The 17,239-nt window shown below is 44.5% G+C and overlaps 1 protein-coding gene across 8 annotated transcripts in view; it reads left to right on the top strand.

Annotated features, from left to right (window-relative positions):
• LMO1 (LIM domain only 1) overlaps nucleotides 1–12,760 on the top strand; it is a 154,830-nt gene extending 142,070 nt beyond the window's left edge. For all 8 annotated transcript variants that reach the window (XM_053285467.1, XM_053285465.1, XM_053285462.1 and 5 more), the window contains one exon: nucleotides 12,315–12,760. In XM_053285467.1, coding sequence (XP_053141442.1) covers nucleotides 12,315–12,420 — 106 coding nt within the window. In that variant the 3' untranslated portion in view covers nucleotides 12,421–12,760. The remainder of the gene's footprint in view (nucleotides 1–12,314) is intronic.
• Nucleotides 12,761–17,239: the final 4,479 nt, after the last annotated feature.

Genomic DNA, 17,239 nt, shown 5'->3' on the forward strand with positions numbered 1-17,239 from the left:
GGAGAGATCCTTTTGGAGCTCCTCACAATCCATTTTGGATTTCACTACCCGAAAGAGTTTGGTATCATCTGCAAATTTGGCCACTTCACTGCTTACCCCTACTTCTAGATCATTTATGAATAAATTAAAAAGCACCGGTCCCAGTACAGATCCCTGGGATCCCTGATGTCATTGACGTCAGTTGGATTTACACACATATCAATGTGTTTAGGAGAGGAAGTCAGATTTAGAGCAGCTTCATCACTACACAATGTTGGGAGAAAAGGAAGCACAAATGATTTGTGCTTCCTGTTGCCTACCCTTCTTTGAATCCTTTACGTCTTTCTCCCATAAACAGAGGTGCAAGCTAAGAGGCTACACCTTTCATCACAAGCGAATATGTGTCGACTGAACTTGCAACTTTTTAAAGAATAATCGAAAGTGTATGCCTCCTGCACTTCCTGTTCCCCACCCACTATAAAACCACTCATTTTCATTGTACTACTGCTTTAATCTAAGAAAGCAGTGCAGACCACCTGCTTTATTTCACCCAGATTCACCTTATTCATGGCAAACCTGAAATGCTAATCTCTAGTGTGAACTGTAAATTAAGCACAGCTTGAATTAGGAAGTAGCTTAACTTTGGAAGTAGCTAGCCAAATCCATTTTTGTTTATGACAAATCATTTAGACAACCTGAAGGCCATGTGGCAATATAAGCAACAGCCAGTGCCTATGTGAACTGGTTATAACAGAGGATTACGATGAGTGCACTAGCCACCTTATTCAAAATCCTATATCTCCACAGCCATACAGTTTCTTCTATATACAAACCTAGTACATATCAGCTACTTTTTTCCTCCTTTTTCTGTGCGACAGCTTAACTTTTCAGTGCAGTGGATTTTCAGTGCAGTGGACTAAAAACATGTCGGAAGTAACAGTATGACTAGGAACATACTGTCATTTGGGGTGGTTTTGATTGCGTATCTGTATCATACACAAAGCTGGCATTATTTGTTTGGCATAGACTGCCTTCCTGTTTAAAGGAGGCAGGTACAATAAATCAAGCAGCCCAATTTGATAGGCTATTCCACTGAGGTTATAGTGACATCTAGTGGGTTCAGATGGATATCCTAATTTCTGTGACTACCTTTGTTGGAAAATACTGGAATGTTGTAAGGTCCCATTGGTTCCCCTAAACTTAAATGTTTTATGGGGGTCTTTCCTAATGTCAGGATGGGGGGGGGGATACATTTTTAGTGCTATGGTGGTGGTGAAGAAAAGAATCTTTTCTTTACACCTTGCACTGGATCATGTGGGCCTTTTTGGCCCACACTGGGATTGCAGAGGCTTTCACAAAGCTTCAACCCTGAGAAGTTTCTCATTGAGAGGAACACTAAAATTCATTTTGAATTTCATTTTTTCAGAATTTTAAGACAATCCCTTTAGTAAGACAAGAGATAGGAGGTGTCTTCAGAGCAGAGTCAGGAATTTTGCCCCACTTTCTGGACATTTCGGTTCACTGAAACTTTAGCCACAGAATCATAATCCTTTATCTGCCTGTCTGTCTATCTATCTATCCTTCCCTTTCTCTAAGAATCTCAGAGGTGTCGTCGTCCCCCCCCCCCCCGCCCGCCCTGTTTTATCCTCACAGCAACTTGGTGACATTGTCCAAACTGAGAGAGAATTATTTGACCAAGTACACAGTGGGGGTGGGAGGTTGCTTCCTGGCTTAGCCACGGAGATTTGAATTCATCTCTCTCCCCAGTCCAAAACTCACATTCAAACCAATACATCTCATTGGCTCACAATAATACAAGTCACAAAAAGAGGTTTATAAGCAGAATGGGCTTCCAGAAGTTGGAAATGGAAGAAACTGCCATTTTTGAATGTGCTGCATCGAAAAATGTTGATGACAACATCATATTGAAGTTCCTTGTGCACGTAAACCATTTCTAATGGAAACGCAAACTGTTTCTAGGAAAAAACGGAGCAAAATAGTCACTCTTAAGTATGGACTAAACTTACAAAGTTTTAAGTCAACACCTTTGGAATTTGACATTTTTCTCTCCATCTCACCCCAACTGTTTTTTAAAAGTTGAAAAATGTGTCATGGAATGGTTTCTAGCTTTCCCCCTCAAATATGTCACAGAGATATACAATCAAAAGTTAAACTCATTTTTGATTACTTGTCTACACTGTTAGCACACTGTTTTTTAAAACTACAGATCAAAATTACTTCAGCACTCTATTTCCATTAATTATCTTCTGCAGTGCACTGTTAGTGTTACTGTCAGCATTAACTGTTACTTCTAAAATATTTCCTGGCAATAACTCAGTTGCAGTTTGTTAGAGGTGAGCTGGATTTGTTTTTTAGTTTTTTAAAATGCTCAACCTAATTTCAAGAATTGTAGACAGCATTTAAAAGACATTTAAAAGTAATTTTTGCTTGCTACTCCCCCCCACACCTGATTCTAAGTGAAGGATTATTCATTTGAACATAGTGGCCAACATGTTCCACAGCCTAAGACAGGAGGTGCCGATCCATCATGCTGCTGAGAGCTCCTAATGAAGTGCCAGAGGACTTGCGCAGATGTGCAAATACTTAAAGTAGTGCACCCATACTCTGGAAATACTACTTAGATTGAAAGCCTATCTCTGATTGATTGTAAGCAATGTGCTTCTGATCTAAGTAGTGCTTCTGGATGTGAACATGCTACGTTGTGTATTTGCACTCTTGCACAAAATTGCAGGGCTACCAGTGCTTCATTAGGAGCCCACAGCAGCACAGGTGGATTGACACTGCCCACGTTAGGCTGCACAACATGTGGGCTGTTGAGTTTAATATGTTCAAGTGCTTGTTTAATTCTAGCATTCTAGAATCATTAGTTTACTCTACCACTTTTGAAGTTCCCTGGCTCATCAGCTGTGTGTCAGTGTAACAAATCCAAAATATTACACATTACTGAAGATACCTTACTCGTGTCCTCTTCAGTACAAATCATTTGTGTCCTGCATTCAGACTAGCACAAGGACATAGCACAATTACGTTGGACAAAGAAAGGAATGTCTGTACCAGACAAGTTCTTGTGCTCGTGGAAGATAATGACATGTTGCATGGCATGTTGTGAAACAGGTTAAACAGCATGTTGGGCAGCCTTGCATGTGTCTCAGAGAAGATCTTTTACTAGCAGTTGAGCAACTGTCGGGATGCCATGTTACCTGGTTGCTTGGGTGGCCCTGTGGAGTCTGGAGAAGGACGTGCCATCCCTCCTCTGAGGCTTTCATTCCCTTCCGGGGAAAGTAGGGATGAGAAGGGCCCAGGCTGGTTGGGTCCCAGTCGGGTTGAGAGGGCAAGGCAGGGAGAGCTGCAGGAAACAGCTCTAGAGAGACAGCTAGGTTGGGTGGGGCAGGAAACAGGAAGCAAGGTCAGGAAAGAGGCGGGGCTGGAAGGAGGCTTTAAACTGTGTCAGCTCTGCACTGGAGCATTTAAAGACAAGGCAGCTGATGATGAGGAGCTGCTTCTGAGTATGGGAGCCAGGAGTTCTCCAGGAGAGGGAACTGGCCGAATGCAGCAAGCCCGGAGGTGGACTCAGGTGACGAGCTAACCTCCTGCCCTGGCTGTTCCTGAGACTGACCTTTTTAGGGGGTGCTCCAGTCATTCTGGAGTTCAAGAAGGGCTAGGAGCCCACCTCATCCCCTGGGAGTCTGACAGCAACGTTATAGAGCACCACAACTTTATGCAGTTCCCATTATGTGTATGCAACTTCCTTGTTGCACTAGCATAACACTAATCTGGATGTCAGAAATTATTACATTTATACCCCACTTTTCCTCCAAAGTGCATAGAGGAGGTTTCTAATTGTGTCCAGGCAACTCATCCCCACAGCTACCTGCTTTGATTCAGCTGTAGAATTTCATCATATCCCTTCAGCCCATTTTCTAGCTATCCAGCTATATATATATAATTTAAGGCATACCCATGGCTAATCCTGTTTGTGGCAGATCTCGCAAGAGTTCGCGAGCAGAAGCACCATGGTGATTGGACAGTGGAGATTCCATGTGCACATAGGGAGGAGGAACCTGTGAGAGCAGAAGCACCATGGTTATTGGGCAGTGGAGATTCCATATGCAGATAGGGAAGAGGAGCCTGTGGCACAGTGGTGATTGGGCAGTGGGAATTCCATATGCAGATGGGAGGGAGGAGCCTGTGATGGTTAAAGGAACAGTTGGAATGCAACTGTTACTGGTCAGAAGATGTTCTTGATTGTAGAGAAGAGGAATATATATCTATATAGTGGGCAGGGGTCTGTGGGCAGGGGTCTGTAAAGAGAGGGGTCCTTCTCCTTCAGGAGAAGGAGGCTGCCATTCTGTGAATTAGATGAGGAAACAAGCTGAGCAAGATCTGTTAACTCAGGAAAGGAGAGAGAGAGAGAAAGAGAGAGAGAAAGAAAAAAAGAAGGGAGGGAACAAAAGACGGAGGGGAAGAGCGAGTGGAGGAGAGAGAAAGTGAGAAAAAGAAGGGAGGGGAAGAGAGAAAGAAGGAAGGGCAAGGGGCGGGACCTAGCCTGTTAATGGTCTGAGGGGAACGAGCGGCCATGGCGGCACCTACTGGCAGTAAGGAAGGGCCCAGTCAACCACTGCTGCTGTTTGGGGCTACTGGAAACATTGGTGGAGGGAGGCAGGCAAGGGTCGGGCCTGGGCCTCTCAGTGGCCTGAGGAGAATGAGCAGCCATGGCGATGGTGGTAGTGAGGAAGGGCCCGGTCTGCTGCTGCTGCTTCTGTGGGGAGGAGAAGGGGTGGGGTTCAGGTGAGGGTGGGAAGGTGCCTGGGGATAGTGGGCTGCAGCTTGGCCAATACTGCAACACTGCAGCCATGACCAAGACAGGTGAGGGGGAAGGAGTAAAGGGATGGAGGAGGACCAGGAGTGCGGCTCAGGCAAGGGTGGAGAGATCTCTGAGGTGAGAGCGGTTGTGGCAGGGGGTGAGGGGAGCAATCAAGTACTATTGCGCGGATGCTCTGCGCGGGTTAAGCTGTTTGTGTGTTTGTTTGTTTGATTGATTTCTATACCACCCTTTCAAAAATGGCTCAGGGCGGTTTACAGAGAGAAATAATAAATAAATAAGATGGCTCTCTGTCCCCAAAGGGCTCACTATCTAAAAAGAAACATAAGATAGACACCTGCAACAGTCATTGGAGGTACTGTGCTGGAGGTGGATAGGGCCAGTTTCTCTCCCCTTGCTAAATAAAGAGAATCACCACGTTAAACGGTGTCTCTTTGCCAAGTTAGCAGGGGTTAATTCACTATGCCAAACATTTTAGATTGCAGTGCAAATCTGCTGAAATCCAAGTGTTGCTCTTTCTTTCTTTTATTTATTTATTTATTTATTTATTTGTCAATCATATATTATACCACCTGATATGTATATGTCTAGGCAGTGTACAAAATTTAAAATATTTAAAAGTCACAAATTAAAATACATGACAATAAAAACAATAGAATAAAATTATTAACACAAGTTTTTTTAAATTATGAAAATTAATTCAAATTAAAAGCCTGAGAGTACAGGAGGGTCTTGAGGTTCTTCCTGAAAACATACAGAGAAGGAGATGCTCTTATTTCAGCAGGAAGCTTATTCCAAAGACCTGGAGCAGCCACAGAAAAAGCCTAGTCCTGGGTCACCACCAAATGAGCTGGTGGCAACCATAACCGGATCACTCCAGGAGATCCTAACTGGTGGCGGGGATATGACAAAAGAGGCACTCTCTCAAATAGCTGGGACCCAAGCCATTAAGGGCTTTTTAGGTAATAACCCGCACTTTGTATTTCACCCGGAAACATATTGGCAGCCAGTGTGGTTCTTTTAGAACTGGTGTTATGTGGTCCCTTCATGTTCCCCCAGAGACCAATCTGGCTGCCGCCTTATGTACCAATTGTAGCTTCCAGACTACGTACAAAGGCAGCCCCACATAGTGCGCATTACAGTAGTCAAGCCTGGAGGTTACCAGCATATGTACCACTGTTTTAAGGTCATTCACCTCTAGAAATGGACATAGCCGATGTATCAACCAAAGCTGATAAAAGGTGCTCCTGGCCTCTGCCCCCACCTGAGAAACCAGGGAGAGCTTTGGGTCCAGGAGCACTCCCAAACTACGTACCAGATCTTTCAGGGGGAGTGTAACCCCATCCAGAACAGGCAGATCTAAACCATCTCTCGGGTCCTGTCCCTCCCACAGTCAGTACCTCCATCTTATTTGGATTCAACTTCAGTTTGTTATCCCTCATCCAGCCCATTACTGTCTCCAGGCAGGCATTTAGGGAAGATACGCCATTTCCTGATGAGATTGGCATGGAAAAGTAAATCTGAGTGTCATCAGCATATTGGTAACACCCAGCACCAAACCTCCTGATGATCTCTCCCAGCGGTTTCATGTAGATGTTAAAAAGCATTGGAGATAGTATGGAGCCTTGTGGGTCTCCACACTTCAGTTCTCGCTTAGCGGAATAACAGTCTCCAAGTGACACCATCTGGAATCTGCCAGAGAGGTAGGAGTGGAACCACTGTAAGACAGTGCCACCCAATCCCACATCCCCCAGACGGTCCAGAAGGATACCATGGTCGATGGTATCGAAAGCCGCAGAGAGATCCAAAAGGACCAGCATCATCACACTCCCTCTGTCGATAGCCAGTTGGAGATCATCCATCAGGCCGACCAAGGCAGTCTCGACCCCATAGCCCACATGAAAGCCAGTTTGAAATGGGTCTAGATAATCTGTATCATCCAAAACTGCCTGGAGCTGAGAGGCCAACTTAGGGCTGCTTTAGGCATTGCACTTCTTGGGGGTGGGGCAGGGGGAATTAATCCAGAGTCATGTGTTACCTGAAAGGCTAGGAGCTAGTTTCATAATGGGAACATCATTTGCATGCAGGTTCCCATATGGCTTAATAGAGCCCTGGTTCCTCCCCCTCGTCTGGTGGATATGCACAGACACACTGCAGGCCAGTCTTGGGAACAGGAGGCTGTGCCCATCTGCTGCATCTCCACCCAGTTCTACCTCTTTACGTAGTTTTGCTCTATGTTTACAAGTTGCTCATGTTTACAAGTAGCGCGCAGATGCTCTGCGTGGGTTAAGCTAGTTCTTGTATAATCCACCTAGCCAGAGCAGACAGACCCTTCATTCCCTGTAATGCCTTGATGTATTGCCTGCATGTACCTACTTGTGCCCTTTCTCAAACAAACCTGTTTTCATCAAATGCACAATGACTGTATTTTCCAATGTACATCTAAGGGCCAAGATCCAAAGAGCTACTTGTGATGTGCCCAAGGACTTCGACATGCTCAGTGATATTCCCCCTCCCCCACTATTTTTCCTATTCATACTATTTTTCCTGTTCATAGTAGACCACAGTGCAATAGCACAAAGGGCTTTTGAAAGCCCCCTTGGTTTGAAGAAGTCTTCCAGGAAGGGTTGGGGACATTTGCTGTGTAAGAAACACAAACCAAATAACACTTTCGTCAAGCACAATTTAGTTCCACAGTTGTTTTTCTACCCTGGTCAAGGTATTTTCAGGTATGTGTTTAAAAACCTAAAGTGTGAATATGACACGTGTTTGCAAAGCTTTGCATCAAAGACTGGCTGTAGCTCCCTGTTGAGTGTAGACTTGGTGGCCAACCCAGGTTGGCTGCCATATTTTGTGTGAAATGGCCCTCAGGTGCCTCTTTTGACCCCATTTTGAAATTCCTGCCCGCAAGCCTCCAAAATGTCATTTCTGAAACATAAAACATTTCTTTTTAATGCTTTGCAAGGTCTTCCAACCCTGCTGCTCTAAACCTCAGCTGATTTGGCAAGAGGCAGCTGTCAAGTACACTGCATTTGTGCCGGTGGCAAGACTTTAATCTTCATTTTGCATTACTACTCCTTCAGTTTTTGCCTTCTCGTTTTAAGGCAAAAATAAGTAGCGAGTCAGCAGCTGTCTGTTTTCAGTCAGCAAGGGAAACCTTTCGAATTCAGCAAAACGCTTGAAGAGGCCTTGACTTTCAGGACAAATTTCAAGGTGCAGATTTTAACTTGTGTTTTATTTTTATTGTTGGGATCCCCCGCACCCCGCCGCCACCATGTAAATTCAAAGTTGTAAAGCTCAGTAGGATTTAAAAGAATGTTGATGTGTTCATTAGGACAGTAGATATAGGGTACCAAGCTCAATCATACCCAAACTAATAATTCAATTTACACCATAGAAACCACAGGCTTCTTGCATAATATTGGCAAATTAAACTGTCAAACAATCAGTGAATTAGATTAGTAGGGCTAAGTGGGACCAACATTTCAGCAGTTTACAAGTCATTTCAGGAAGTGGGGGGTGTATTACATTCCTATTGTATAAAGTATATGGTTTTGCTCTTTAGCTCTGACTAACATTGTTATTTAGAGGTTGTGTGGCAAGTTCTGATTGGCATGTATGCGTAGAGATCGGCATCTACACTACTGAGGCAATATGAGAGGTGCTTCTCCTTCTACTAGTCCCATCCTGTTTTAGGATCGATCACACGGGCCAAGTAGAAGATGTAGTTCTTTTCATTGTCAGTAACACCCTTGCTGGGGGTCGGGTGATGTTCACCGGAGAACCACAACTACTTCCTGACATGGTTCCCTCATCTGTGTCACCTACAGTGAGTGCGACCTGTCCACTGGGAGGCAACTGGCTCATGTACCATGCAGTGCTGTGCACGTGTTTTGCACATCATGAGCACTGCAGCATATTCCAAATGCAAGTTGCACTAGATTACACTTGTGCTGATGCCAAAATCACACAAAGGAGTTGCATGGTCATGGCCATTGGAAATATCAACATTTCTAACACAAAAATCAGGCATACTGCTTTGACAATAAGTGTGTGAATCCACCTTAAGTCTACACACTTCTGATGGCGTGAATTTTCCGAAACCTAAGAACAAGCATCTCTGGTGGGGGAAGTGGAATGAGCAAGTTCGCGGCTGTCAATAAACAAGTTGTCCTGCAGTAAATAGCTGCCTCCTGATTCTTTAAAGTGTGCCGTCGAGTCGATGTCAACTCCTGGCAACGACAGAGCCCTGTTGTTGTCTTTGATAGAATACAAGAGGGGTCTACCATTGCCATCTCCTGCACAGTATGAGATGATGCCTTTCAGCATCTTCCTATATGGCTGCTGCCTGATATACTGTAGGTGTTTCCAAACATACCAGCAGGGTACTGAGAGGAACTTTGTTACTTGTCTACTAAAGTGCATAGACTGCCACCTCTACTCCAGTCATACATCCAGCACGTATGAAGTATTCTTCTTGCACCATTTGGGTCATTTTTGTTGAGGAATGTTCATCTGTTGCCTCTGTCTTTTCACAAAACTTTCCTGCCCTAAATACTCAACAGGAAGTACACAATATTATTGACCTATCTGGCCTTGCCCTTCAAATAATTATATTTGGAACACTTTTGACCCCCATGATATTCTGATAAAATAGTTAAATAGCACAAGCTTCTCTGTCAATGTCCATTCAAACAGAACAATTTACATTGTATAAGGGAAACCTTGAGCAGCAGTCAAAGGCTAACAGATTTGAGAGATTTCTGTTTATTGTTCGGCATTGCACATTTGGTAGCAAAGAATGGACTTCATAGCCTGTAAAAAGAAGTAAATACTATGAGTCACCTCAGGGCTATGGAAATATGTATGTCATGGAGTGGGCCATAATCTGTGAAATTTTATCACTGTGATAGCCAGTTTGAATTAAAATATGTGGCTTTGTAGCGGAGAGAAAATATACTTCTTAACATTTTTTGTCAACATATGTATTCTAGTAGCAGCTAGTAAAGCAGGAATAAGGGGCACTACTAGCATTCTAGCCTTGATACCTGTAGCTCAACTGCTAGTCTTTGTAATGGACTTGGCAGGTTTCTTCACCCATACTTGTGATGCTCTAATTCTCACCCATCCGTCTTCAAAATAGACATATGGACATCAGAGACAGTAAACAAAAAAGGCAACCATGGCAGTAGGCTATTACGCTTGTGTAGTGTAGTAAATATAATGTGAGATGGTCTCAGTTTGCAGATTTTCATGTAAACAAGATTAAAGATTGAGAAGGGAACAGGGGCAAAGAGGAGATAATTTGGTATAACAGCTCATCCAGTACCTAAGATGCACATAGACCACAGGTCATTACTATTTATAGCAATTATACTACATGGCATTTGAATGTGATAAGTATACTTGTAGAGTTTCTTGCTCTTTAACTTTTAAAAATCCATTTAGTTTCAGTACCACTAGAAGTCTGAAGGAGAATTCATACAGGGGGAACATCCTAACTAATACTGTGTGTGTGTGCAGTTAAAAAAAAAAAAGTGCACTCCAACGTTCCTGCTTCTGAAGTGCGAGGACTCACTTTAGGGCAATTTTTGCTGATCTCCCCTTCTCCCAGAAATGCTTTGTGCAGCACAAAAACATTCCCTGAGGGTTGTGCAGCCCTCAGGGACAAATTTCCGCATTGTACAGAGTGCTTCTAAGGGAAGGGGAGAGTGGTGAAAATAGCCTCTTCCAATGTGAGACCCTGTGCTTCAGAAATGGGGATGCTACTGCTACATGCATCCTTTGGGGGGGGGGGTGAGGCTGCATGCATACAGCTTTAGTCAGGATGTCAGCTACAGTTTGTTACCAAATGTGTGATCACTGTGCCATCTGATCAGAATGAGATCACAAACGAAGGGATCATCAGAAGCATCCAATGCACTGAACCAGCTTGAGCAAGACTAATATTTTAGGCCTGAGAACTCAAAAAGTTGGACATTCTGATGGTCTGTCATAATAAAAGATGGCCCAAGACATTTTGATACCCATGCCCGAAAATCTGTGGTGCTCTCCCCCTGACCCCCCCCATCAGTGTTCCTTCTAACAGGGATTCCCAGATGTTATTGACTACAACTCCCAGAATCCCCAGCCAAAGGCCACTGCAGCTGGGGATGCTGGGAGTTGCAGTGAACAACATCTGGGAAACCCTGTTAGAGGGAACAGTGCCCCCCATGGTGTTTTTTAAAAAGTAAACTAAATTAGTGACAATTTATGTCCTTTGAAATTTGCCACTTAAAGCAAGTCACCTCACTCAGCCTCATGGCAGGGCCAGTCATGGTTATAGTATCCTGCTCCGGTTGAATCAGGAAGGCCCCACTCTGAATACACGTGCACACACACTACCTTGATACTGCCACCCAGAACAAAATTCATTCCACACAAAGATGAAACAAGTTGTTCTAGTAAGAACTAATCAGCCTACTTTCCTTTGACTGTCTCTACATCTGGACTAAATTTGGTGCAAATTGAGGTCCACAAGTTAGATCTCTTGCACCTCAAATGTTCATGTGTCCGCCATCATGGATTGAGATTGATGTCATCATTACAAACTACACCATTCAGATGTCCCTGTGTGTCACTCACTACAGCTGTAGCAAATGTGGTTCAAATCGGTTAGACTGTCCACAAGTTAGTGCACTTGTGCCTCAAAGGTTTACATGTCTGTCAGCTTGAACTGAGGTGGATGACATCGTCACAGTCTTTGCTGTTGAGGTGTCCCTATCTGTCCCTACAGCTGTAGCAAATTTGTTTCAAATCAGTTAAGTGGTTCACAGGTTAGCTCACTTACGCCTCAAAAGTTTATGCTTCCGCCACCTTGGATCATGGTGGATGACATCATCACAAACTACACCACTGCGGTGTTCCTGTGTGTCACTCACTACAAGTGTACCTGATTTGGTTCAGATCGATTAGACAGTCCACAAATTAGCCCACGTGTGCCTCGAATGTTCAAGCACCCACCATCTTGGATTGGGCTGGAGGACATCATCACAAACTATTCCATTGAGGTGTCCCTGTGAGTCACTCACAGCAACTGTACCTAATCTGATTTAAATTGGTTAGACAGTCTACAGATTAGCCTGCTTTCACCTCAGATGTTCGTGCAGCTGGCATCTTGAACTGGTTCATATTGGTCCAGGCCCAATTTGCTTCATATTGGTCCAGCTGTTGCGAAGTTGATGGGGCGGGACACATGGACGGACACACACACAGAAAGAGAATGTCAGGTGACCTCATAAGCATACTGGAAAGTAAGCAGATTTGAGAGCATACTGACTGGAAACAAAACATATCTAGGTGCTATCAAGGCCTTCAAGAATTATGTTTTGCCATATACTCAAAGCATTGGGAAAAAAAACAGTTTAGGCCGGGGAGGTTGATTGATTTTCTTTCTTTCTTATTATTGGTGAATGATCTTTTTCTTCTCTTTCTCTTCCTGCATGTGTTTCAGATTTTGCGTGGGAGACAAATTTTTCCTGAAGAACAACATGATCTTGTGTCAGATGGACTATGAGGAGGGGCAGCTGAACGGAAGCTTTGAGCCCCAAGTTCAATAGCACACCCTGCTTTGCTGAAACACTGTGGGATGGACGTTCAGCCGCACTAGCAGTGAAGGGCGTCTGTCAGCTTGCCTGCAATATTTTTTTAATTCTTGGTCCACAAAGGACTATATACATTGTAGTATTTCCCCCTCCAACACAAAGCAGTTACAATTTTAGATGTACAGTTGTGCCTGCTTAGCTGAGCACTGCATTGCTTGTATGTTCGTGAGGTTTTTTTTGGGATTTGGGGGAGGGCTCTGTACAGTCTGTTTTTCTGTATATAAACTGGAACATTTATTTTATGAAAAATGTAATGCAATTTTATTACAGGTGTGAATTAAAAATTATGAATGTTTCCTGGTCATTTTAGGTTGTTGTTTATTCAGGTGAAATTCACATAGAAAGCAGTTCTGTCCCTCACCCCACACAAGTTACCAGAATGGGGTTACCAGGATGTTAAGGGACCGCAGAAAAGCAGCCTATCATGTCTCTGCAGTAGCCTACAAATCAGGCCTAAGAAAGAAAACAGAACATGAGAATATATGGCTGCATTGGTCCAGTTAGCTCACTGTCAACTACACTGGCAGTGGGAGGAGAGCTGGTCTTGTGGTAACAAGCTTGAATTACCCCTTTGCTAAGCAGGGCCCATCCTGGTTTGCCTTTGAATGGGAGACTACATGTGTGAACACTGTAAGATGTTCCCCTTAAGGGTTGGGGCTGTTCTGGGAAGAGCATCTGCATGCTTGCATGCAGACCGTTCCAAGTTCCCTCCCTGCTATCTCCCGGGAGATGAAAAATACTCCTGTCTGCAACCTTGGAAAAGCTGCTGCCAGTCTGTATAGACAATCCTGAGCTAGGTGGGCCAATGGTCTGACTCAGTAGAAGGCCGTTTCCTGTGTTCCTATGTTTCGGCAGCCCTCCAGGATTTCAGGCAGCTATGTCCCAAGGAGATGCCAGGGATTGAATCTGGAACTTTCTGCACGCTAAGTAGATGTTTTACTACTCAGTGGCTGTGTAGTAAAAGTAGTAAAAGCCTCAGTTAAGGATTTGGTCTTGCCTTCTTTCTGACATCCTGGGCTTTTCCTTACTGGAAAGTAGGGATGTGTATGGAACTGGTGGAGGGCGGCTTGAGGGTGATGGGGGGATATCTTTAAGGGCTGGGGAAGGTGCTCTTACTCCTCCCACCGTGTTTCCCCCACCAGCGCTGCAGTTTAAAAGGGTCCAGCAGTGCAGCAGCGTACCTCCCTCCCACCCTCATTGCCTCGTCGGACCGGAAATGACCAGAAGTGCCAGGTGCGCATGCGTGCACCTGATGTGCGCACAATGTGCATGCGCACCCAGCACTTCTGGTCACTTCCGGTCCGACGAGGCAACAGGGCGGCAGGGAGGTATGCTGCCACCCCGCCAGACCCTTTTAAATTGCAGCGCCAGTGGTGGAAATGTGGTGGGAAGGGTAAGAGCACCCTCTGCCGTCTTTAAAGGTATCCTCCCTCCAGCTAGAATGGAGCGCTGAACAGTTCCATGCACATCCCTACTGGGAAGTGCATTTAAGCATGCAGCCCATCACAGAGGAGGGCTGCAGATCATGGGGACCACTGGCTTACAAACAGTGCAGTAAACTGCCAGTGCACAGGCTACTTCCCAAGGCAGGTCTGCTCTGTGCCTACTAAACAGTGTGTCACAGCAGTCGCAATGCTACTCCCATTGGGAATTATGGGAATAGCACTGCAACGGCAATGACGCACTCATGAATCAGTATGGAGCAGCCTTGTCTTCAGAAGCAGCATGGGTAAGCTGTCGAGTGGCTCGCAAGCAGCGTGCGTGCCTTTTGTTTGCCTCGGCAGTTTACTGCACTGTATGTGAGTCACTGACTGGCCTCCTGGCTAAATTTACTTGAGGAAGTCCTATTGAAATTTAGTAGTCCTTTGGAGTACCTCCTAAGCACTACTACTAAGTAATTTAGTCAAGATGTCAGCCACTGTGCTAACCCTGAGGGGAATTTAGGCATATGTATTTGGGATGAGGGGAAACATGCCACCTAATGGCACAGCAGGGAAGCAAGCTGCCTAGAGAGCAGGAGGCTGTTGCTTCGAATCCCCACTGGTGTGTTTCCCAGACTATGGGAAACACCTATATTGGGCAGCAGCAATATAGGAAGATGCTGAAAGGCATCATCTCACACTGCACGGGAGATGGCAATGGTAAACCCCTCCTATATTCTACCAAAGAAAACCACAGGGCTCTGTGGGCACCAGGAGTTGACACCGACTTGACAGCACAAACTTTTCTTTTTCCTTATTGTGGGGTGGCAGGGGGGAGGACTGCAAACCACATCATATACAACAAATATCTTATCCCAAGATTCCACGGACCCACCGTTGCCTTTATTATCAGTTTGAACTCAGATAAACTGACCCTGCTCTTTTCAAGTATCCTGTGGATGGAAAGGGAACTAGGTTGCCAAGCTCAGACTTGAGGGAATGTGTGGCAAGTCAGACCAGGAAATGTTAATTCTGTCTGGGAACGCAGAGAAAAATTGAGTCCTGAATACAGGCATGGTGAGGTCAAAGGACATCCCACTCTAGCTTGGATAGTTATTGCCTGTGGCAATGTACAAACCACAAGATATTATTTCAGTTAAGCACAGCAGAAAACATATAGCACCGATGTTGTGGTCAGTAGTACTTAAAGAGGAGAAGAGACAAGGATATGTAGGATTGTGTGTCATCGCAGCTGTTCTAGGAATTCCTGCTGTCTATAAATGAATGAATACTTTATTACGGTGCCCAACAACGCAAGAACTGTACAAAACATAGTATAAGAAGTACAAATATGTAGTGTCAGTGTCTCCATGCTGTCTATGGGAAAGAGAGGTGATCACAGAGCTCAGTGATTACAGTGATGTACTATATATCTAAAAGTGGGAAAAAAGGAGGGTAGCACCAAAAATGTCCAGAAAAGCAATGGGGAGAAGTGCATCAAACAGGTGCCAAAGGATGGTGGCTTACATACTGCTCAGCGCCCTGCTGATTGAACAGCAGAGCAACACAAACTGGTTCTAGATGCTACTAGTGAAGCTGGAGAGCCTGTATGGCTCCTAAGCATCATGTCATTGCTGTAGTGACAATTCTATGAGGAATGATGGGGAAAGGTTCACTGCATTGCAGGCACGATCCTAAAGAAATGCAGAGGCGCTCTCAGTTCGCTAGCAGCATTGATGAAACCAGGGCATGTACCCTACTCTTCCATCAGCGGAGCACTGCAGAGAATGTAAATCATTAATACAGCTGAATTGCCCAATGTCTTTCAAAAATGGGGCTAAAACCACTAAGGGCCAAACTATATGTAATATTTAAAGGGTCACTTTCCCAGATGGGCTTAATTTTTCAGTTGGATCAGTGCACCTGGGCAGCAAATAGGACTCCAGCAGAAGTTCAGGGGCTTTAATGCTACCTACCCCCAGTGGCCACTGCAGCTCCATGGATCAGATACAGCTGCTATTAACTAAAGAAAAACTAAGCTAATGACACTTTAAATGTCACATGTCACTTGCCCTGTAACTTTCCTGTATCAAAAAGTGATTCCAAAGAATCTTGCAGCCTCATCCATGTTTACTTAAAAGTAAATTACATACCATACAGCAGTCAGTAGCTCTAAGAGAGAGATGTGCTTGCTGCTGCGATGAAGCCTAAAGCATGCCTGTGCTGCTTGCTCTGTGCCTACAAAGCAGTGCATGAATGTAGGTGCAATGGTACTCCCATCATTCCCAATGAGAGTACCATTACCATTGCATTTACACACTGCTTAGTAGTCAAGGAGCAGTCCCGCCTTCACAAGCAGCACAGGCAGGCTCTGGTTTCGTTGCAGAAGCAAGCATATCCCCCTTTTTAGGGCAATGGATCACTACGTGGTATGTAACCACTGACTTCTGTGCTCCTTAACTGAAGAGTAAGAACCACTGGATTGTAGCCTTCATTGACCATTTAGGTCGCCTCTCTCTTTTTCCTTTTTGTGAAGTATAGCTATCATGATCCAAGGGGTCTGGGGGTGTTTCAATGATCAAGGATCTCAGAAACTGTGGGCTGTATTTTTAGGCCAATACTGTCAGAGTATTGAAATAATATACTTTATGTATTTCTCAGATTCGTTGTTAGATGTCTGGATTTGGAAACCTTTCTTGTAGACAAAATGGAACGGCAGTTGTAGCCGAAATCTTTGTAATTACTCCTTTAATCACCATGGTTTCCTGTGGCTTATATTCCACCAAGGTAAAGTACGGCCCAATTTAGGGATTTAGAGGCTAGTGAAAGCATTTACATGTAGTGTAGCAGGTGTGCCCCTTTCCTCTCCCATATATGATGATGTCACTAGGACATGAGATGTCACATCTGATCACTCCCGTATGGCGATACATATGATGTGAATACTCTGTAACCAGTTTGTTCTACAAATGTCAAATTCATATAATCTCCATGCAATCCAGCATCTGCTTGGAATGCCCACATCATACATGACATTGGCTGACATGCAGAGCAAGGAATTATCCTGAAGTTGTGCTGGAAGTTTTACTGAAGTCCAACTTCCCAACTGTTCACTTTGTACACTCCAAATTTCCTCCCATGTATGACTGAGGCTTGGCGAAAACCACGAAAATAGCAGGATTGCTTGTCAAAAGTACATCTGTTGCCCTGCAGCTCAGGTTTAGGGCATACTTGGGTGCCTCGGTACAGACCTGGCATCAGAGATGTTTGTGCAGCTCTTCCTAAGCTGAATGCACAATGACCAGCATTTTGTAGCATTATTGCAGCATTAGACAGTATCAAAGATGTTTGAG

The sequence above is a fragment of the Hemicordylus capensis genome, chromosome 1, assembly GCF_027244095.1.
Source record: "Hemicordylus capensis ecotype Gifberg chromosome 1, rHemCap1.1.pri, whole genome shotgun sequence".
In the NCBI taxonomy this organism is placed as follows: Eukaryota; Metazoa; Chordata; class Lepidosauria; order Squamata; family Cordylidae; genus Hemicordylus; species Hemicordylus capensis.